We start from the raw sequence: 24,104 nt of genomic DNA, 5'->3' as shown, positions 1-24,104 counted from the left end.
TGTGGTTATCTCCTTTGCACAAGTACACTGAAGTAAGTCATGTATTTTATGACCCTGGGAAAAAAAGACAGATTGCATTTTACAAGTTATTATATATAGACTTTAATTATTGCAGTGTTACACCATGTGTATATTACATTAGGAGAGGACTTACCTATATTTTCAGTTCCAGGTCAGGGTAGCGCTTTTAAAAAGTTTATTATGCATTTTTGTCATTTTGCCTCTTCTTCCAGTTCAGAGAAGTTATGTGTTTGGAGATTCAAACCACCGAAGCAGCGGTGCTTCCAGTCCGCAACAGCCCCACATAGAGCTGCAGCCTGCTCCGTTGTCACGGCCGTCATCTAGGTAACAACATACACTCTTTACCAGTTGTATTTATTTATCCACACCATACCTTGTTAATACCTGAAAGGAATCATGATTGCAGATATGGCTGTGCCATATGACGAAATATTGTTTGAAGATAGAAACGCCTATCATTCCACACTTTACCGTAATATTTCCGCTTGTGAAATTAGTTTTACGTTGGATATTCAACAGATATCTGTCGAATAACCAACTTAAAACTAATATCAAACTTAAAACTAACTTCACCGTGGTCCGTTCTTCCACACTTGCCGGTGTTACAGGAAAGAAATTTGCATTCAGAATAAACAAACGTGATAGAGAGTGAAGTTTATTCAGACATGGGCAATACTGAACAGGAGGAATCTGACCATGCAAGCAGAAAAGAGGAGCTCATAGAGAAGTCTGTTGTATGGACAAGTCACACAACACTATTCCAGCAGTTCCAGCCAAGCCTTGCCAACAGACATTTAGCTAACTTTCAAGTTTGCCAAGACATGCTGTTGTTGTGATGTTAACTAAAGCAGCGGGGGAGCTGTGAGTATTGCAGTCTGCAGCTGGTGTGCTGCTCTAGGACCGTCTCGTCCTCTCATGTTATCTTTGCAGCAGCAATAGCAACAGTTTCCTAACTAACATTAGTTACAATTACTTACTGTGTCATCGTTCACTCTTTATCATGGTAATTGTCTTGGTATTGGATTTCTCCAGAATTGTATACCCCACTTTTATGAAGCAGAGAAATATCATGATTTACTGTTAGAATTCCAACAGTAGTGATATAGCCAAAACCAAAATGCTCACACACAGGAAATGAATAAGAAACACGGGTGGCTTCAACACTGCAGCTTGTTCTGAGACTGTGAGCCTGTTGCTTTCCTTTTTGGAGGAAAATGTATAGTTTACTACCTCATCTGTAAAACTACTGCTAAAAAGACCATCAGTTAATTTAATTAGTGTGTTAATTGATGATTACCAATATGTTTTTTGTACATACTGTACACTGTGTTCACTCATGGTTCTGCAGCAAGTTTTAAAGTCAAGATTGAACATAACAAAGTAAACTTATTCATTCTTACTGAGTATTAACAAGGCCTACCAATGGTATGTGTTTCATTTTCACAGTGAGGGTCACATAGGCCTGGAGAGGAAGGTGACTAAGCTGGAGGCCATGGTGAAGATGCTCCAGGAGGACCTGAAGAAGGTGGGAGAGAAAGCACAGAAATATGAGTTTCAGTTGATATTATTATAATTTTCTTTTTTAAGGTTTACAACCTCGACTCTGTTGTGCTGACTATTTGACAGATTATTTTCTGGCTCCCCATCTCTATTCAAGAACCAGTAGGGGTAAAAATGAAAGGCTGTGGTTGATTTGAATACAGTGGAACAGGGAGCAGATGTAACTAAATATTTTGTCTTCAGTAGAAAATACAGCAGTTATGCGCTGCCACCGTTTTTGGATACTCTCAGACTGCAGGCCTTAATGCTCAATTTTGATTTTTTCCCAGATCAGATTTTTTGTTTGACAGTTCACTTTATTCATGCTCACAACTTCATGTCCTTTTCATCACTGGCGCTGTACAACACAACTGCCCCACAACACACACTCTCTAATAGCTAGGTAGAGGAGGAAGAGAGCACATGTTTAATTTTTTTTTATATTATTTAATTATACTAGGACAGTGAAAACAGCTGCTCTAGAGTGACGTTAAAATCGCATCAATTCCGACCTGAGTGTCCAGACTCAGGTTGCATTTAAAAAGATCCGATCTGAATCGGATTTGGACCACATATGAAAGAGACTCCATGTGACTCTGGCTGTTCACCCTGTCATAAAAAGATCAGATCTGAGTTACATATGGGCAAAAAAATCGGATTTGGGTCACATTGGCCTGCAGTCTGAACATAGCCTTTGTTGCACTCTGCTGCTTCTCGTTGTAAACCGCTGACTCAGATTTCACTGCACTCACTTAAAATTTTATTTTTACTTGAAGTCACCTTGAAGGAGTAGAACAGTTTAACTTTTCTCTTTAATTCTTATTAATAGATAGGGCTGCAACTAACGAATAATTGACTCTTCAGATTATTAATCGCAAAATTACTTGATGTCTTGCTCAAGCTATCAGCTTTTAAATTTAGCTTGAGTTTGTTTTAGGCATGTGCTAATTAACAAAAAGACAACAACATTCCACTGGAATCAAGTCCTGTCAGGTATATATGGTAAAATATGTGTGTGTCTGGTGACAGAGTAGCTTACTGCCGGTACTGCAACTCACTGGGGCAGACTGACACTATATTTTTATACAAAGGAATAACTTAGTTAATGTATTACATTTGCTGAATTTACATAAAGGTAAAATAGTAATGAAATTGTGGTAGACAGCGTTTCACAAAGTTTATAAAGTTTCCCCTACCTCAACTGTACACTCATGATTTTTTTAAGGGACTCTGGGGCGAATAAGCCGCCACCTCAAATTACTCACACACAGGTTTGGAAGACAGAAATTTTAAGGAGGATAACAAGAACACAAATACCAGGTGTAAACACAAAGGTAAGATCAGACCGTTAATATCTGGATAACATATCCACTAACAGAGTTTAAAGATTCAGTGTGTAATATTTCTGAGGATCGACATAAATGCAATATAATATATAATAACTATATTTTCAGTGGTGTATAAAGACCTTACATAATAAACCATTATGTTTTTATTACCTTAGAATGAGACATTTATATGTACATAACCGTGGGCACCCCCTGCTGTGGACGTCGCCACATCACATCGTCATGTTTCTACAGTAGCTGAAATCGGACAGACAGCACTACAGAACGTGTTTCGTCACTACGTTCTTCTTGTTCTACTTCTGGTAGAATTCAGGCAGTGCAGACACTTGTCACTATGTTGAATACATAGCTTTTGTTGGCAAAACCACTAAAGAGGAAGTGATTATGTGAGTAACTGCTGTTGTCATGACTGAGATCTATTTCAGCACCGCCATCAAAGTATTTATTTATTTATATTTTTTGCCGACACGACAAATTTGTTTGCTGAGAGAATAATGTTTTTCCCTTGTCAATGTTTGTATAAACTTTATTTAATTTGTGGTTTATAAAGGACTGTGGTGCAGAAACAGTGACAGTGTTTCACACACTTGGCTTACATTTTCCATGTTGTCTGTCAGTGGCAAAGTCGCAATAATATGGTTTTACTGAACAAATAAGTCAATATAATTTCATAATAAATATACCTAAAGAAACCTCATTTCTTGACTGGCCACTCTCTGCTGTCTCAGAAGAGACATCTTTTGTGCTGTGTCAGACACCATAGCTGTCCTACCCTCTTTGAAAGGTTAGGGGGCAGTGGTAGAAGGGATAGAGTGTTGCAGTTCACAACCCTCACCACTAAATCTTACACACTGAACCTTTAATAAGTGGTTTCACAGTAAATAGGGATGTGGGGTGTCACTTTTCCTGACACTTTGATGGTTTTAAGTCTTGAAGGAGATGTTATCACTGATGTTGCTACTTTACACTTAACTCCAGCAATCTGGGTGTTGCTATGGCCCGTTGACGTCATGAAATAATCCGTTATTAAATTTGTTGCCAACTAATTTCATCATTGATTTTTAGATACAATGATGATGATTCGTTGCACCCCTAGACTCAGATGGTTTCCCATCCACTCATACACTCTTTTTCCAGTTTGTGTCGACATTTCAGTTGCTTCCACTGTGTTCCCACGTAAAAGGCTCAAAAACAACTTCTGTGTGGTACATTTCACACACCTAACTTGATCCAAGCTAACACTTAAACTATTCTTGCAGATTTTTTGGCAGCACATTTATTCAACAAATATCCTGTTTACCTACTCCTAAAACTCTCCCTTATAGTCAAGGGAATTAATTACACTCTGTCATTTCAAAGAGCCATAGACTATAGCCTATTATCCTTCCAAAAGTGTCTGACTGAAAAACAACAGACTAAAGAAAGTCACCAACAAGTTAGCTAATGATGTTCAGGTGGTCCTACACTGCCTAATGTGAACCAAGAAAATGTTCCTCTTACCATTTCTCAAGGTCATCTAATGTTGATCCCAGCACAAATGGATTCCTATTTGCACCAAATTCTACTTCAGCATCAGGGAATATTTTTAGTAGACCCAGTTTTGGTGATCGTGTACAGAAGCTCTGTTACCTCGTTCTGAACTTACATGACTGAAAACGAAAAGGTCCTCTGCTGCTGTGGCCCTCTGTCACATTTTAAAGTTGCTTTGAGATGCTAGTTGCAGACGTTGTGGCCTACCTGTTAATAATGCTGACCTCTAAACAGGGAAGTTGTCACCCACAATATAGCTGTAGTCTGGTTGTAACGCAATTCTCTGCTGTCTGTGAAATACTGGAAAGTGTTGAGCTGTCTGCTTTTTTTAACACAAGGAAAACTTACTTACTTGCATCTCAAGTGTCCTCAAGCTAGTAGCAATCAGCTGATTCAGAGCATGAAGACAAAACTCCTCAGATTCAGTGCTTTATTTAACAGGCTGGATATTTATGTATGCACCCAACTAGTGCTGTTGGTGGATTCAAAATGTCATCTGATAAAATCTTCCCTCAAAGCCCTGAAGTTCTATCTAGTGCCGACTCACTGTCTGCAGGCCTGAGATGTTTATGTGAACCCCAAACAGCTGAGTAGGTTTTTACAGAAAGTTATGTGTTGAATCTTGAATGTTTTGTGATTTTGTTGTTGTTTTGTTTGAGAGACATTTCATTTCATTATTGTCACTCATTTCAGTTTTTCCCAAAGTTAGCTGCCTAATAACTGGTTTCATTCATTGATTTTATCTGATGTAACATCTTTCACAGGAGCGTGAAGAGAAGGTGAGGCTTCAGGGTCAGATCAAGAGGCTCTGGGAGGACAACCAGAGACTGCAGGAGGAGTCCCAGACGTCTGCTGCAAAGCTCAAGAAATTCACAGAGTGGGTCTTCAACACCATCGACATGAACTGAGTCCGACCTGCGCATTTCTACTTACACATGCACTTCGTACACAAATGCATACATACATAGTCTGGACGGCGAGGCAGCGGGCAATCGACACTGACAAGAAATTGTGCACAAGAAATATGGAGACTTGTTGTTAGACCCAGTTAGCCTGATGCTGAACCTTCTGACCATCTTCCATTGGGTTCAAACATCAGTGGGTAATATTGTCAGCCAGTCTCAGTCTCCACTCCACTGTTAAACTTCTCAGGATGAGACTTAAGAAAAATGAGTGTCGTTTATCTAATTATGAAGGACTGACCTCTACTTTCCATTAAGACCATGAAAGCGATGCAGAATTGATCATTCTCTCATCTTCCTGTGCCAAAATCTTTTTAGCAAAAATTGCCAACAAAGAGGAAGTTCTTCCCCTCCCAACTCTTTCTAAAGGAGTCAGCTTTGCCTCATCCTGGTGTAAACGTAAAGAATCACCAGACCTCCCCTGCCATGCTTTCCCAGTGGAAGTACTTTTTACAGACAAACTACTGTAGATATCAGGCCTTTTTATGTCACCAATTTGTTCTTTTTTTCAGATATTTTGATCAATGTTTGCAGCTTCTCTGAAACGTGACTCGAGTATTTTGTGCCAAATCAAACCCGCCACAGCAGAGGGTAGCAGAGACATCCATGTGACTTAAAAGAAGAAGTCTCTGAAAAGCCACGCCAAGTCAGACAGATACGCGACAAAACTGCCAGCCCAGCCGCTTGGAGTTTGCTGAAATCACAAACAAGATGAATGTGACGCCACAAGACCACTGGGCACTTCACGTGAAAATGTAGAATAAGAAGTTTAGTGTTTCTTCTCCTCAAAGTTACTGACCACGGGGGGGACGTCGAGGCTGTTTGTCCGTCAGCCATGTACATGGAAGCAGGTCGATCCGCCGCTGAACAGGAGGGAATCCTGGATTTGTTTTTGGGGGGTTAGGGGGTTGTCCCTCCTCTGTGTTACTCATATCTGGATTACAGTATCCTATATGTCTCTACAGCACAAACCAACACCCCACAGAGGAGTATATTTATAAGCATCGGCATGTGGTGCCATAAAACATGACTGATATCCAGAGTGCTTTGGTCTATCCCAATGTATGTGTCTTAAAAGCAATAGGAAGAAGTCAGGACTCCTGTCTGTCTCCAAAAAAGGTGGGGAGTTTGCTCTGGGAAGATGATTGATGTGGGAAAATGTGTTTTTCAAAGGTTAATCTTACAAGACACCAGTCTCTGCTGCACAAGAGCCTCCATCCTTTCCATTAAAGCGGTGTACATCGTGCTTTTGTGAAAAGGGAAAGGGGCAGGAAAGAGGACTCCACTCACCATCCCACTGTCTGGAATACAGAGAGCAAGCTGATAATAAATGTTCGAGACATTTTTGGGAGGGAAAAGTAAGGGGAGAACTTTTTTCCCCAGGTTAATTTATTTCCTTGTATTATAATTCCAATAAATAAGTTGTTCTATTCGTACAGTACAACTGACATGAGTGTTTAGTTCCTCAAGAAACGATCACTAGCTATATTATTTAAATGGCTTTCTTTCTTAATTCTGGCGAAAGTCCGACTATATGCTTTTTATTCTGTATTATGTTGTATTTTGTGGTGCCCAAGCCTGCTGTTGTGTTGCTTACAGTGCCCTCTAGTGATGACCAGTGGAAATGTCATGATTATTAAATGTGCTGCCAGTCACTCTGTATTTTTCCACCGCCTCTTCTGCAATCAGACAGACATCAACCGGGAGGCCACGCAAGAACAGGACAGGGAGAAAAATCAGAAGCCAGCTTTGAGAGACAATCACAGGGTGATTTTTGATAAAGGAAGCAGACCTTAGGTGTACTTGTATGTATGTGGGTGTGTGTGTGTGTGGGTGCGTGTTAAATTTTAACATCTTTAGTTTTCCTCAGGTTCAGTATTTGTTGGCAATGTGAGGATCTTGTGAGAAAGTACTTACATGGTTATATTGAAATACTCCATGATAAGAGGGAGCTACAGCACCTCCTGTACCGGGGGCAGTGTGTGTTGTCATTGTGTGAATGTATCCAGTCTATCCAGCCGTGCCTACAGTCACTTATTTTGGTCATTTACTCCCAGGCAGAGCAGGGTCGTGCCTTTGAAACAGCACCTGGGGAACAGATGAAAGGGAAAGGCTCTTCTTCATCCTGAAAAATGAACACACCTGGTAACACACACTCACCTTACACACTTATTAGTTTGAATCAACTTCACACTCACAGTTGTAGACTGTGCCTCATAAATGTGCTCCAGCATTTCTCTCTCATTCATATGAATATTTTTACTGAACCACAATCTGGCTGGCCAGCCTCCAGACACAGGGTGTGTGAAGTGTATAGAAATGTGTCGGAGTGTGTGCCTTTGCATTCAGTTACATGCAGTATATTTTTCGAATTATTCGAATAAAATGGTCTCCAAATCACAAAGCTAATTACAACGCAAGTGGGAGCCACAAAGCTATTTCCTTAGCCAGGTGTTGGGGTTATTTCATGTTGCTAACCTGAGCGTGTACAGTTAAACTATTTTTCACAAATGTGGTTTAAGCCTTAATTCCCTGTCCCTTTTTCTATCAAAACACCCTTTGATGAAAAAAACACTCCCAGTTTTTGAATCTCTTAAAGTAAATTTGCTTCTTAAATTGATGCAATTAAAACCCTGCAGCACAAAACGGCACCCGATCTGAATGTAAAGAGAATTTCAAAAAGCCTAAGAAATGTGATGTTTACTATAACAGACATTCAGCTCTGCAGTTTTGCGGGGAGATGAGTATACACTTAACAAAAAGAAGTCATGGTTCTGTTTTAAGAATCTCTTGTAGACAGAACACCAGTGAACAGTATAATAGTATGTATGTTGTTTGGTGAGATGATTTGGTTGTATAACAAGTTGGCCAGTTGTGAAAAGCAGTCTAGTCATCCAACAATGTGAAATCCTCATAATATACACAAAATACGAGTCCTGTAGGCAGAAATGTTCCCCTATCCAGGACGTTTGGAGTGTAAATTGCGTGTCAATGTATAAATGATGACTAATAGGTAATGTTTTACTGTACATGGAAAGTGCTCTAGTTTTTTGTATTTCAAACGAAGTATGGCCAAATGACAAACTGTGCAGTGCAGATGTTTTGCTCGCATCTTTAAAAGTGTGCATCAAGTTGGATGTTAGGTAGATTACAAAGACATAAACACACACACACACCAGTCCAGTTGCTCCAATGTGAATATTGAGTTATTTTACAGTGTATAGTCTTTGTCTTTCCACAGCTTTGTTTTTGGTGCTTTTCAGAAGGATATGAATGATGTGAATGTTCAAATGTTCCATTTTGTAAAAGCTTTTATTTTTAAGAACCTTTGCACAATGTGTTTACAGGTTTTGGATAAGAAGAGGGATTTGATCCATTCCTGTATAATCTTGTCTAGATGTTGCTCGTAGTTTTTCTGCCAGTGCAGTTCCTGACAAACAGAGGAAGGTGCTTGACTTTAATCACTTGAAGAAATCTGAACCCTTCTTTTCCTTAGGCGTCACTCATCAGACGAGAGCAGGTTGGATGTTGTTTGTAAGGGGTGCTGATTTTCAGTCAAACACAACTTGTGAGGTTAGTGATTGCAGCAGGGGGGAGAAAGGTTTCAGAAAGCCGCCGTGTCGAGATCCATTTTGTTTCCTCCTGTTGGAAGAACAAACTAAACAGTGAAGTGATCAGCTCTGACTGGTGATTAAAAGCACACAGTTTCATGAGGACCATGCATTTTACAGAATTAGAAATACTGTTTACATCCTGGATCCATTGTCTTTGTAAAATGTAAAGGTATGAAAAAGACATTTGCAGTGATCACAGTATTAAAGTTTCTGAAATAAATAAAAGGCGTATCGACTTGTGGTGCTGTCGACTTGTTTGTCTTTCTGCACTTTACTGCTTTTCTCTTTTAATTGTGTTGATGTTTTGTTTTTTATATATAAATGTTTATAACGCCATTTGTGTCATATGTGAAACCTGAATTTACACTTTTTTGTAGTATAGAGCAAGAACATAAGCACAACAGACACAACATAACTTGAAAAAAAAAGCTTTATGCAGATGCAGTAACTAGAGGAGAGTAAAGAACAAGTAGAAAAATCGTAGAATAAATTGACATTGGTCAAAACCCTATTGGCTAATGACAGGTGCCTTATTGTCAGTGTGCATAAATGGTCTAGGTCCAACAAGCAGATTTGAACCACTTTCGCACATGTTCCTGAGATAAATAAGACAGTGATAGATGTAATAGCATATAGTACAATATATGGTGTATAATAAAATATGCTGGAGTGAAATACACTATATTAAAAAAATAAAGTATATCAATATATATAACTAATATATAACGTGCATGTACTGTGTCTATATGTAATCTAAACATACACATAAATAATATGTAACATTTTAAATAGAACTTGAGAAATATACTAATTTACAAACAATACTTAATAAATGCTAAATTAAAATCTCCAATTAACACCTCAATTATAATAAACTGATGTTAACGGCAACCAACATAATTTGTCATGTTTCCTCTCTGACCCTCTCATACATTAATGCAGAACACAACAGCTGACTTTCAGTCCGAGGGGAAGTGGATTTCCTATATTTTCTCGTGCAGAGCGACTGTCTGATTGTATCTGGCAGTGAGTAACAAGAGAGTGAGGAGTGGGTGAGGTCTGGGATTTGGACTGTGTCTGCCTCAGGCTCCTATTGTTCCCCTATCATGCTGATTCACCTGATTGCAGTTTAACTGCTCTCACAGCCAGAGCCAGAAACCAAGTCGCCTGTGTTTACTTCTACACTTCTCATGCAGTAGCTGCTCGCCAATGCTGAAAGAGATGATTGGAAATGATAGGAACGTAATTCAGCTTTTTTTTTTTATAACACAGACTAAAGATCTTTCTACTTTATGGGGGGGGGAGAGAGTACTGTACAGTGCACTGCTGGATCTAAACGACACTTAATGAAAATGCGATCTAAATTACTTACATGCAACACTACAAAACATTTAATGTGTGCTTTCGGGAGCTATAATAATAAATAAGGCTTTTTAGACTATTCTTCAGCCTATATAAATTACCTTGTAAGTAAAACTGCTAGCTATAAAAAACAAACAAACGGGGAAAAAAAAACTCTGCAAACAAGCAAAATATTGCGTAATGTAGGTAACTTTGTTAGTTTCCAAATAGATGATTTTGTAAAAAAGAAGAAAAATTAGGCCTCTGTGAAACAGACTATAAAAAACAGTTAAGACTACATATAAACAATGAGAGAAATTTAAGATGAATAGTGTGCAAAACAAGTAGTACAGCAGCTATAAAGTGCAGACTTGTTGGTCCGTCAGCTCTGCGGCTGTGGACTGACCTATGCTTATCTCAGTCTGTCCACCTGCAGCGATGTTCAGGGCTGTTTGAGGCCAGCTCAGCGGTGACTGCGGTGTTGGTAGAGAGGAGGGGAGGTGTTATGCGGAGGAGGCCACACATTAGTCATCTTTGGTACAGGTGGAAAGTGAGGGGGCTGAATCACCCGGGGTTCCTTTCAAGGATTTGCTACAGAGAGAAGTGTACAATACTTAAATTGATGTCTGATCAGGAAGAGCTAGAGCCTGCTATGTTTTTGTGCCTGTGAAGGCTAAACGTGTACCTTTGGGTTTAACATTAGACCATCATGCAGGGTCTAAAGGGTAATGCAGATTGAAAAACAGTCTTGTTCAGAGTTTTAAGGGAGAAAACAGTGTTTTTCCTTTGTGTTCCTGACAGATTTCCCCAGTCAGTTATAACCTTTATAAACACAATAATGCTGCACCAGTGTAAGAAATTTAAGTGCAATATCTCTGTTCTTTAGCTGCAAACTATCATGTATTATTTATTCAAATAACTTTCTAAAGCGACTTTAACGCATGTGGTTCCCCAACATTATAATAAAATAACTTATAAACATAATTAGTTTTGTGGTTTATTTTTAACTCGGCCATCTCTTGTAAAATAGAGAAATTCCTAAAATTATCATTTGTGCCAGCCTCAGTTAAGCTGCTGAACAATGTAAAATAGTGCTGTGTGCAATAAATATATGAGCACTTCATCACTTTACTTGTGATCCCGGTGCAATAGGGCAATGTGCAATAAATATACTAGCACCTTAGCATATGCACTTTACACAAACTTAAGTTCAATGGAGCAAAAAGCCACAGCCACTCTAGCACTTGCACTTTAATCCATGTAACTATGTTGTCAATGTTACGTGTTTATATTTTCCTCTTATGAAGTACAACATGCTTCTCAGATTCTTGTTAATGTCTTTTGTGATGGTTTTTATGAAGCAACACTGCACTGTGCATAAGCAGAATTTCCCCTTGGGGACAATAAAGTTAACCTAACCTAACTAATTATAAAATGTCCGACAGTCACTGATCAGTAGTAGAATCAACACCAGATCTGACCCGGAAACACTGACATGAATGGGCTAAAAGGAGTCCACAGTGGACAAACAGCTGTCAGTATGTCATCAGAACAATTCCGAAAAATATTGTAAAAGCTCTGCACACAGTGGCATGAAGCATATTTGGACAAGAGGTCAGTGGCTAAATGTGTTGCTACTGTAACCATTTGGATATCCCTGTTTAATAGATTTACGCCACAAATTCTTTTCTGTGCATAAGAAGCTTTTATTCTATCCATGTGACTGTAGAGAGAATGAAACATCTCTGTTTACCAGCAGCATGTAGCATTATCTTGACTTTTCCTTTCTCTTGCATGTCATGTATGGACCCTTGATGCTTTTATCCCACACTCTCCAGCAGCCCACACAACGCCTTCATGTCTCTGCGCAGCTCTTAGCTCTCATCAAATACTCAAGAAGAGAGACAGAGAGAAAGTAGATGTGTTTTGTTCTTCAGAGGCAGAACTTTGTTATTTGCCGTCGTTCGAGATGTGAACAGCCCCTTCGCGCTTTTTAAGGCGATCTGGTGATTTTTACGCAAAAGCTGTCAGTCTGCGTCGCTGTCTTGCAAAGGCTGTGTGTATTCCACTGTCCCAGTCACACACACACACATACACATATATATTTGGCATCTCCTCTATTTTTCATCTCAGCTCAAGATGTGAAGCGTTATGAAAATCTCTACTTAGTCTATTAACAAAGATTTGGACTGCTCCATGAAAATGTGATTAACAAACTCAATACAGGAATCATTCTAAATCTTTTCTGTGAGTGTACACTTGTCAGCAATTACTTTGATAGAATTGCCATAAAAACATTTCAATTATTTTTTTTTCTAAAAACAGAGCTGAGGTGGAGGATTAAATCTTCCAAAACTCACATTAGCCACCTCTTAAGTTCACCCTTTTGACATGCAAACTCCCTCCACCTACCCTGCCTACTCCTGCACTGTGCTTTAGATTTAGGTCATGAGCTCTGGGCAGAACCCAAAAGATATAAGAAACTTGAATTTAGTTTCTCGTTCAGGATGCCTGGACTTACCCTTAACAACAATGCTGCCTGCTGTTACTGTACCAAGACTACCGGCTCTGCGGGGGACGTTGTGAGAGTCAGATCAGTGTCACACACCGTAACTCTGATTTGTCAATGTTTATAATCGAGACTTGGACCAGTGGAGATGATGCACTGTGTGTTGTAAGTGTCACAAATATGGTATCTAAACAAATTGGATGTGGGAATGTTCTACTTGTCTACTGAGTCTACTTTATGTATTTTACACATTGTTAATGTTGAAATGCCAATGTTAGTTACATGATTTATGCACATTTGTTGTGTGGATATTTATTTTACTAATGTGTTTTCCCCCACGAACTTAAGGAACCTTCTCAAAATACAAAGTAAACATACTTTCTATTCTATAATACTTATTTTGGACTTTATATAGTTATACTGTATACTTTATACAGCTCTTGCCCAACAGACAGATCCACTCCTCTACCCCACTGTGGTTGTTTTTCAAGATATCTGGTTTTCAGGGTTAAGTTTAGAATGAGAACGAGGTTTTTTTTAGGTCCTTGCAAAGTATCGATGTACAAACATGGGTGCGTGTGTAAATACTACTGGAAGACGAGAGCAATAAAAGATCACCAAATGTGGGGCAACCCCCACCTAACCACTTACCCAGTGGTATCTTCTCTTCCTGTTTACTGTTGCTCAATAATTCAGTTGGTCCAGAGTGGAGGCTATAGTTTCCGTGTGTGTTTGTGTGCGTCAGGCTAGAGTAGTCCATTAGTATCAATGTTGCTTTTGAAGACAGTTGGTATGACAGCTGGTAAGTGCAAGTATTGATTTGTGAGCATATTGACGTCCATTTTTCCATTTACACACTAAACAGCGGATGAAAGTAAGAAAGCAAAGAAAGAGCGGAACAACTGTCTTTTGAAGCCTGCTGTCACTTCACTCTCTGTCCCAGTAATATTCTGCTGAATTAGGACAAATATTTTTAGTCTCCACCACCAGCAATGAGAACATGCCGCCTGAATCACTGTAAACATGCTGTGTGTCGATGCTTAATGTGAGATGTGGTTGCATCCACACGCATCACACACACACACACACACACACACACACACACACACACACACACACACACACACACACACACACACACACACACACACACACACACACACACACAGTAAGGGTGTGTAACTCTCCTGACTATAGTAAGCACCCAGTTTCCTCCCATTGTCCATCATTTCATCAGATGCTTTGATGTGCCTCAGTGCTCGGCTAAAAGTCCCCATCAGATAAGAGTTTATCTGCCGCGGCACCCTGGTTTAGAGCCGTTAGACCTGCACCTATTCCAGATGAAAAATTAGGAGAGATTACAGAGTGAGAAAGAGGCAGAAGGGGTGAACATGGGGAAAGTTTACTGGCTTCCTTGCAAGAGAAGAGGGAACATCCCACAACATTTGCCGTTCAGTGAATATTATGGAGCTTCTGAGTGTGTTTATCTATTCATTTGAGACCAAATAAACACCCAAGTATGGAAGCTGAAGACGGGTTTTTGTCATAGATATGTTTATTTACCAATCCTATTATCTCCGGATCATGAATTAATTATCTCAAGTTATCTTGGGATAAATACTCACAATAACAGGTTACTTTTGTTATCTCAACAAAGCCACCTTTCTTTTTCTTGAGCTAATTTAATAATTAACTTATTATATTGAGAAAACAACTTTGTTTTCCTGAGATAAATAACTCATAAACGCATTCAAGTTTCATTATACAACCAAACCAAAAGTGTGCGAGAGTTCACCCCCTCCTTTTGCTTGACTTAATTATCCTACAAACCTATCCACCAGGTGTGTGCATTAGATATTATTTAGTTTCAACCAGGAAAGACGACAACAAGATAATGAGAATGCACTTGGTTGACCTTAATGAAATCTATTTAGAGTGATACATAATTAGAAATAGTAGCCAATTTGAGATATCCTTTAAGAAGCCATAGACAGGGCTTATGACAGCAGAGAGCGAGAGAGACAATAAAAGGGTAAGGTGGTATTCTTCAGCTAAGATGATGAGACAGAGAGGCGGAGCCCCGGAGGGATGACAAAATAGAATGAAAATTGTCTTGCTGTTTGAACATGTGCTAAAAGTTACATTTGGCAAATATATAGAAAACGGATTTAGTCTAAATGCAAAAAATAACAAATATATTCTTGGCAGTGGTCAAATCTCCACTTAACATGACGTGATGAGCTGAAAGTAAAAGTGCACAATGGCTTCTTAATGCATCCTAAAATATTCACGCAGTTACCTTCCATTTCCATGTGGAGCCACTAGCGTGTTAACTTATTTATGTTGTGAGTTATAATACTTTTAAGAAGCTGTAAATGTGTTGCAAGAGAAATGGCACGCTCAAGGCTGCTCCCCATTCATACAACTTCAAAACACTGCATACAGCAGCATAATCCTGACTGTTCATTCATTCCTGAGCAGGACAAAAACATCACCAAGGATGCCTCCTAACCTAACCACAGATTTTTCACCTTCCTCCCATCCGGCAGGTGTTACAGAAGTCTACGTTCTTGCACCAGCAGGCTCAGCAAGAGCTTCTTCCCTGAGGCTGTGACCCTGCTAAACTCCACACCTTCAATCTAATAGCACCTTAGCACTTTTGCACAGACTGAACTGCTACACTTAATAATGTTGCTGTACATAAAATCAGCTTTATATATCAGCAACTGAATACATTGTTATACTCTGCACCTTACCAAATGCATATGTGTATATACTGTACATACAACCTTAGATTTGCACTCTCCATTCTTTGCCCACTTCTCCTCTATACGTTTTTAATATATACTGTATAATATATAAATACAGTATTTGTACATTGCATCTCCACTGTACATATTGTAAGATGTAGCATAACTGCACTTATCTGTATAAATCACTATATTTCTGCACTTGTGATTAGAAGCTGAATGCATTTCATTAGCTCTGTGCCTGCACTCTGCGTAATGATAATAAAGTTGAATCTAATCGAATCTAATCTAATGTTTTAATTTTTCACCACCGTGCACTGGAAAATAAGGACAGGACATCTTTCCCATCATCCATTATTAAATTCAGTTTGATACTGGCTATGTTGGAAGAACAGAACCGGGGAGCTTTTGGATGCCAGATGGACAAGATCAAAGCCTTATTATTACAAATCAGCATTATCTGTGACCCTGACAATGGCTGCCTCTTTACAGAAATATATTCAGTGACACCTACAGTGTTTGTCTCAGGGCTGTTATAAATCATTATTCTCACCGGCAGCAGGGAGCACAGTTTAAACCCCTATGTTACCAGCGGCAAGGATCAAAACATGATGTTATGTAATAATATAGGTTCCTAATTTTCTGTCAATTCAATATTTGTTTGGAAAAGTGAGAAATAAGAGGGTGAGAATACAATCTTTCACATCACAGTTACGTTCGAACAGAGGGGTACACAGTGACAGGGGTCACATAAAGCACTTGAACACACTCAAACTGTTGTGGTGGCTTGATTGTTTGTGCAGCAGGTTTATAAATGGAGGTTTGTCAGATCAATCCGCCGATAAACATGTCCAAATGTAGCTCTGGGAAGCCCACAGTCAGAATATGTGGATGTATGAGTGTGAAGCAGAATATTGATGTGCAATATATTATGATTGTGATATTTGTCATATTTACACAAGTGTTATGCAATATTAACTTGTAAGTACCAAGGTACTGATATCGTACATGAAGACTACTGCAGCGGTTCCCGACATTTTTGGCTTGTAACGTCCTCTGTAATGTTATTTACCAAAATGTATGCAATTTCCACATAATTTAACATATCTGCTTAAATTTACAGCTTTTAATAGAACTTTTCCAGTATTTTGATTGATATTGTCGGCCATTTTAATGTCAGGAAAAGCACATGCGAGTCTAAAAATTGGCTCCATTATATTTAGGGTTCGCACAAGCCATGTCAGTGAACCAGTGTGCACAATGCGAGGTCGTTATCAATACTGTGTGTTTGACAAAATCTCATTGCTATATAAATGCACTGTGTTACCCTGCTTTATTTTACTACATTTATCATATACCCTGTTTGTAAAGCACTTTGTAACTCTGTTTTGGAAGCTGTGATATAAATACAAAATTATAAACTCAACACTTTTGATTTTGCCCCCATTCATCATGAGTTGAACTCACAGGTGTACCTTAGGCTGGTCACAATAAAAGGCCATTCCAAAATGTGCAGTTCCATCACACAGCACAATGCCATTTTGCAGGAATGTCCACCAGAGCTGTTGCCCGTGAATTGAATGTTCATTTCTCTAACATAAGCCGTCTCCAAAGGCATTTCAAAGAATTTGGCAGTACATCCAACCGGCCTCACAACTGCAGACCACATGTAACCGCACCAGCCCAGGACCTCCACATTAAGCATCTTCACCTCCAAGATCGTCTGAGACCAGCCACCCGGACAGCTGCTGCAACAATCGGTTTGCATAACCAAAGAATTTCTGCATAAACTGTCAGGAACCGTCTCAGGGAAGCTCATCTGCGTGCTCATCGTCCTCATCGGGGTCTCGACCTGACTGCAACTTTGCACAGCCATTGAAGAAGAGTGGACCAACATTCCACAGGCCACAATCAACAACCTGATCAACTCTATGTGAAGGAGATGTGCTGCACTGTGTGAGGCAAATGGTGGTCACACCAGATACTGTCTGGTTTCTGGACCCCCCCAATACAGAGAAACTGCACATTTCCAAGTGGCCTTTTATTGTGGCCAGCCAAAGGCACACCTGTGCAATACCCATGCTGTCTGATCAGCATCTTGATATGCCACACCTGTGCGGTGGATGGATTATCTCGGCAGAGGAGAAGTGCTCACTAACACAGATATTGACAGATTTCTGAACAATACTTGCAAGAAATAGGCCTTTTGTGTATATCGAGAAAGTCTTTGAGTTCAGCATATGATGAATGGGGGCAAAAACAAAAGTGTTGCGTTCATAATTTTGTTCAGTGTAAATAAATCAAAACAAAAATAGCTGCGGTAAAAATGTGCAACTTAAGTGGCATAAATTGGACAACACTTTTTTTTACTATGTCTGAGCACATAAACAAGTAAAGTACTGAAACGTTCAGAAAATGTATGATATGTTTTTAAGAAGTGAAACTTGTTCAGTGTGTATAGGTTTCAATAGAGATGTGTCCATATTAGTGTAAATCTTAGTCAATAGTGTGTGATTTATAGTTTAATAAAACGTACACAGTAATCTCTCTCTGATATGTATGGTATATGAGGAGGTTGAAGACCAGTCAGATGTGCCTGTGTGTGTGTTGGTCTCTCTCATAGACTAACCACAGTAACACACACTTTTTTTCCTGGTTTGTGCTTCCATATGTTTGTATGTATAGACACTTTAAAATGTGGCAAACTCTGGAGTTCAAGACAGAGGACGAAACATTGTGATGTCCTCTTCCTCAGGTTTCTTCCTACTTTCCTGTTAAAGTCTTAATTAAAACAAGAGTCCGTGGATAGAGGTTGTCATATGATTGTAAAGTCATTTGAGTCAAATATTTGATTTATTTATTTATTTATTATTAAATTATGCTCATTCCCCTAGAGAAGTACCCCAACCTTAACCTTAACCACAACCAATCAAGTCAATTGTATTGCTATTTAATCAGAGCAAAATGTTTACTTCGGGTACATACAATGGTAGTAATGGTGAGTTGAGTGTTTATTCACGTTAAAACTTGCAGCGAATGTACTCACGCGAGGAAAGCGTCGCGAGGCGAAAATTCGCGGTTGGTCGGAATGCGGCATTAGAGACCAACATCACTTTTTTTTCTGGGACGGGGGGTGCAGAAAAGATTGTTACTGCTGAATCATTAATAGCTGCAAGTGGACCTGGGTCTGATATGTTTGTGTTATTATTATAATAATAATAAAATAATTATCATTTGCCATTTTGCTACAATTAGGCTTCACAGCTGCGGCTGTGTTTGCGACCTGACCTTTCTTTTCTCCGAGAGAGGGAAGAATTTAGAAAGTTACCTGACGCTGCGGAAGAGCCATCAGCTGCAGTAGTGCATGGATCATGCGTAATATTCATCCAGACAGAGGGAACGATCACAAACCGTTAACAGCGCGTCGGTTGTAGTAGCGACACAACCCCTACAAAGAGGAAGTGGGGCGGTGGAGCGTACAGCCAGGGACAGGAGATCACGGAGCGACCGGCCCGCTGCAGACCGTGGGTGATCGTTCCCTCTGGCTGGATGAAGTCTGACACTCCTGATTTTATGCAATATAGAAATGAACGGCAATAAAGCATGCTGTCAATATTTTAGAGACCCCCAAAATATCACAAATCATGCTGATGTCATATCCCCCATTGTTCGCACCCTGTGTGGGGGGAATTTTGTACAACCAAGGTGTGTTCCTTATTGTTATTACCACTCTGTGTCCCTGTTTTATAGAGGGTCAGTTAAAATCTTAAAGTAAATCTAGTTTTAATACTTTTATTATTGTGTTCACATACTTCTAAAAAGGACTGGCTACACCTATAGGAGCCCAACAGCACATATTGGCCAAGGTGAGAGCCCATGTGACACACACATATACACGAAAAAACTGCATATTGGTGGTAGAGAGAGCAGCAGCTGCCTCTGATCCCACGGACTCTCTCTCTCGCTCTCTCTCGCTCTCTCTCTCTCTCGTGTGCAGCGCTCTGGTGGGTCGGTGAAACCGCTTTTTGGCTTCGGAGCTCCAAGCGAGAGAGAGGCCGTCACTGAGGTAAGAAAGAGGGGATCAAAAAGAGAGAGATAGGATGATGAATGAATGACTAAACTGAGAAAGAGAGAGTGTGTAGAAATTAACACGGTGTGGGCTTTAACGTGCATCCCTGTTAAAACTGTCTTTGTTGCGATGTCCATCTCAGAGTGATCTGCTGGATGGATGTTAGATGTTGATACTGTATATTTCGCATGTATGTGTGTTTGCGCGCGCCAGAGAGACGATGCTGTTAATCCCACCTGTGGTTGAGAGGAGCATGCACTCAATCGATAAGTTATGTGACACTCGAAGGACACCACGTTTGAAATGAGTTTATGTGCGGGTCAGCAGGCTATGTGTCTACTTTACACCAATTTGAATGTCCACGGAAACATGTGTAAGAGATAGTTAGAGACACAGTGAGGTGTGGTGTATACAGTTCAATATCTGAGTGCTCAGTGTGTCTATGCATTTTGGAGGCTGGTGAAAACGTGCATGCCATGGTTTGCAACTGGACCGATGAGAAGTGAGTGAGTGTATGTGTGTTTGTTTGTGTGTGTGTGTGTGTGTGTTACAGAAAGTCTAAATTAGGCTGCAGGGCTGTGTGTTTGGGGATGGTCTCCTATGAGGATAGAGAGAGAGACCACATGGCAGCTGTTGGCGAAAGAGAGAGAGAGACAGATCGATGTTATTATGTAGCCTACGTGTCTCACTACCATCCATCAAACCTACTCCAAAGTTATGTTATGTTCGAGATGTGAGCTTCGTTTTGGCGATCACCATCCAATCCCGGTGGTTTCTATTGTGATTGTTCTGTGGTGATAAATTTGGTTGGATTGTAACATGTGACCTGGTGATGTGTGGGCTGTCATGCCTTATTCTGTGTGTGGGATTTGACTTTACGGTCAAAAGTATGGGGAAACCCCTGCTTACTTCCAGGTTCATCTAAAAAAAACAAAAAGGAATATCGTTGAAACGTTTTTTTTATTATTCAAAAAGCGAAACTATCATATATTCTAGATTTATTACACATAAAGTAAACTATTTATCTAGATTACTACGGTTACAGCTCATGGAGATCAAAACTCCAGTATCTTAAATAAAGAATTTATAATACAGAAATGTAGACTTGAGAAGAGCTCTAATTGGCTAATTGGCTAATTAACTCAAAACACCTGCAAAGGTTTCCTGAGCCTTTAATCTCTCAGTCTGGTTCTGGTACTCATAATGAACTTTTCCACAATATTACATATTTTTGAGATGCACCTGTACTCTTGTGTGCTTTTTCTGGACTCCAAATAAGGAAATCTCAATGCTCCAGCATACAGTACAATGATTGTGTATATTGAACAGAGTGCGTCCAACTTTGTTGGAACACTTTGGGGAAGCTCCTTTATTGTTTCATCTTGACAGTGCCCTTGTGCACAAAGCAAGATCCATAAATAAACTGGCCTGCACAAAGCCACAACCTCAACCCCACCTAGCACCTTTGGGATGAACTGGAATGCAAACGGTGCCAGGTCTCATCAGTGTTGGACGTCAATGATCAAATCCCTTCCAAAGTCTGGTGGAAAGCCTGATACCAGAATAGTGGAGGCTGTTGTGGCATCAACCCAATGCTCATGGTTTTGAAATGAGATGTTCAACAATCACAATATGAGTATAATGTAACACACTTTTGGTGTTGCAGTCTGAGTGTGAGAAACAAGAACATTTGTTTTGGTCAATTCATTTATCCTTGATTTAATTTTGTGAATACTAGAAAACATGTGAATCATTAAACCTATTTTGGCTTTCTTACTGTGCAAATCAAAACTTTTGATTAATCACAGAAAATGAACCAATGAAACCAATGAAGCCCACTGCTTCACAGTTTTGGATTGTATGTGGTTGTTCCTTTATTTGCTGCAGAACCTTTATCATTATGCCCCCCTGTGTGTAAAGATGGCTGGCAGCTGGATTGATGGTGTCCTCTATTTTACAGCTGTCCCACAGTGTAAAACATCCAGACAGCCTCATCCAGTCTCGCCTGGAGCGTAGAGGATGGATGGTGAAGAAAACTCTGGGTACCCTGTGGAGGGTCCTGAGGGAAAATGATAGCAGCAGAAACATAAGAAACAGCAAGATGTCTCACTCTGCATCGACTTCCTGTCGTCACAGAATGTGATGAGAAAAAAGAAGCTCTCAGTGTAATCAGGTTAATTTCGAATAATAATCTGAGACAAAACTAAATGTCATGCTTTTCTTCTTCGTCAGTCATTAATTATTTCCTAAAACTGTGTGTTTTGTGGATTAATTCTGGGCAGTATAGTGAAGGATCACCACATTCTTCCTTGTTTACCTGGTTTACCCATACATCTCAGAGTAAACAAAATATTAAATCCACTTTTACTGTATCTTTATTCATTTGTAATGCAGAAGACAAACAAGCACACATGTTTTGACGCTTTTGTCAGCGTGGGTCCCCTTGTAATTTGATCTCTGTGCTCCATTTCTATGACAATCCTATGTGCACCTGACACTTCTTGCTTGATTAAAAGTTTGGAGACAGTTGTGATAATCGATAGGCTGCGCACTGATGAAGGAATCAGCCAAAACATTTGTGCTAGTTAGTCTTTTGCATTACAAAAGAATACAGACATTTTGGGCATTGGACAAACACAGAAAAAGAGGACCACATAGTGGTGCGTCCAGACATTTTTGACTGGGGTGAGCCCCCCAAGAGGGGCACGGTGTGATGTTGGGGTGGTATGAAGTACATGCGTGCGCATACACACATCAGAAGAGCATTCATTTACCATATCTGTCTCCACTACTCATACCTACAATATTATAGTATTGTACAGTTTCTTACAGTCCTAAAAGTTTTGTTAAATTAAATGCATTTATTTGCAAATGGCAAATCATAGTCTAGGATAATGGGTAAGCCAAATGGATTTCAGGGGTGGCCAGTGGCACCCCCTAGGCCAGCCCTGAAATCTGATTGGCTACCCATTATCTGATTAAACATTCCCGTGCCTACAGACCATACACAATAAAGAGTTTTAGACACTTTAGAGAAAAAAATGGAAAATTGACATGTTGAAATAGAATTCATAGTCTAAATCAGTTTATGGTGAATCATTTTAGGAAGTATTTGTTACTCTTCCCTGAAGTATAAGTATGGTACTGTGAAGCAGGTTGAGAGCCATTGCTTCAGAAATGCATTAAATTCTTGTGCCGTCTGGATTTTCAAACACATGCTGCATGTTCTTTTCTTCACTCGTATCTCAAGCATGCACACTCGCTTGTATGTTCTCTAACAAACAGCTGGCTTCTGAGAGTATTGATCTAAAGAGCCAGTTGACATGGAGCTAAATGCCTGTGCTAACAGCTAAGACACTCTCTCTCTCTCTCTCTCTCTCGCAAGCAATGCTCTACTTAGAGTTTACAGCCAGCCAGGTTAGTACTGAAAACTGTATGTGTGCAGCCACAAAAATTCAGCATTTATTTTGTCATGCACATCATCTGTAAACTCAAATAAGAAAACTGGCACAAATATGGGGGGGGGGAATACCCATGCAGTTTAAAGGAATGTTTTTAGAAATATGTTTATTCGCATTCTCTTTCAGCATTAGCTACCTAAACTTGTAACTTCCTCTAAATTGACGAATTCTCATTTTCCATTACTGTCTGAAGAGTTAAAACAAGAAGTTGTGGTTTTGCAGGAAGTTACATACTGGACTATGTCTTGGCTAGGTGCTAGTTTCCAGTCTTTGTGCTAAGCTAAGTGTCTGTTACCTGTAGCTTTATACTTTGGAGAGTGGAATCAGTCTTTTCATTAAACTCATGTAAAGAAAGTATACTTTCCAAAATGTATTTTAAACAGAAGCTCAGTGAACATAAAAGTGAATATGCTGATCTTAATCATCCTGCTGCTTGTCACTTCAAGGGTTGTTGTCATACTGATTTTTCAGAGGCCCCCAGAAGCCTCAGTTTCGCAGTGCAGCAATTAGTTTGTGGCAATATGATCAACTCTAACTTTGTTTTGAAATATGGAAATGTTACACGCTACCTTTTGGTGGCTACATGGGGCGAACAACACTCCAACACTGACCCAAACCTAACACAAATGAACACCTTTAAAACAACCAAATCAGTGGAATTTATTAACATAACAAGACAATAAATTAAGAACACCAAAAACACAACATACCACAAAATGCCCCAGCTGAGAGGCAGCAAGACTAGCAGTCCCAAATCAAAAAGCCTCCCTTCTGACACTGCACAAGAGCTTTTAAAGACCGCCTTCCAAGGCCAGGTGGACCTCGTTCAGTAATCAGCTGGAGCACTCCTGGAGCAGAACTAGAGGACAGAAGAGAACATGGACACAGCACAGGGTAATACATACAGCCGTAACAGGGAATATGAGGACCCCATGTCAATATCTGACTTTGAGACCTTA

General features: G+C 39.7%; 2 protein-coding genes and 1 long non-coding RNA gene across 4 annotated transcripts in view; 2 read left to right on the top strand and 1 right to left on the bottom strand.

Annotated features, from left to right (window-relative positions):
• Nucleotides 1-5,890, top strand: part of sipa1l1 (signal-induced proliferation-associated 1 like 1) — a 90,254-nt gene extending 84,364 nt beyond the window's left edge. The window contains 3 exon segments of the mRNA XM_038726243.1: nt 234-345; nt 1,468-1,546; nt 5,204-5,890. Coding sequence (XP_038582171.1) covers nt 234-345; nt 1,468-1,546; nt 5,204-5,347 — 335 coding nt within the window. The 3' untranslated portion in view covers nt 5,348-5,890.
• Nucleotides 5,891-19,657: 13,767 nt separating this feature from the next.
• Nucleotides 19,658-24,104, top strand: part of LOC119908546 (regulator of G-protein signaling 6-like) — a 101,539-nt gene continuing 97,092 nt past the window's right edge. Inside the window, exon 1 of one of the 2 annotated variants that reach the window (XM_038726317.1) lies at nt 19,658-19,681. The gene's annotated coding sequence lies outside the window, so the exon portion shown is untranslated. Of the gene's footprint in view, nt 19,682-23,999; nt 24,040-24,104 lie in introns of those variants that run through there. The other variant, XM_038726316.1, reaches the window with a different exon arrangement.
• On the bottom strand, nt 21,039-23,951 carry LOC119908547. Its single transcript, XR_005445307.1, has 3 exons — nt 23,856-23,951; nt 23,715-23,762; nt 21,039-21,743 (listed from the first exon to the last, which is right to left on the bottom strand). It is a non-coding gene; the product is annotated as an uncharacterized LOC119908547 (long non-coding RNA).

This window comes from Micropterus salmoides, unplaced genomic scaffold (genome assembly GCF_014851395.1).
Source record: "Micropterus salmoides isolate LMB-PRFRI ecotype aquatic unplaced genomic scaffold, ASM1485139v1 Ms_hic_scaffold_18, whole genome shotgun sequence".
NCBI lineage: Eukaryota > Metazoa > Chordata > Actinopteri > Centrarchiformes > Centrarchidae > Micropterus > Micropterus salmoides.
Note: the sequence above shows the minus strand (reverse complement) of the source record. Positions and strands in the feature narration are given on the sequence as shown.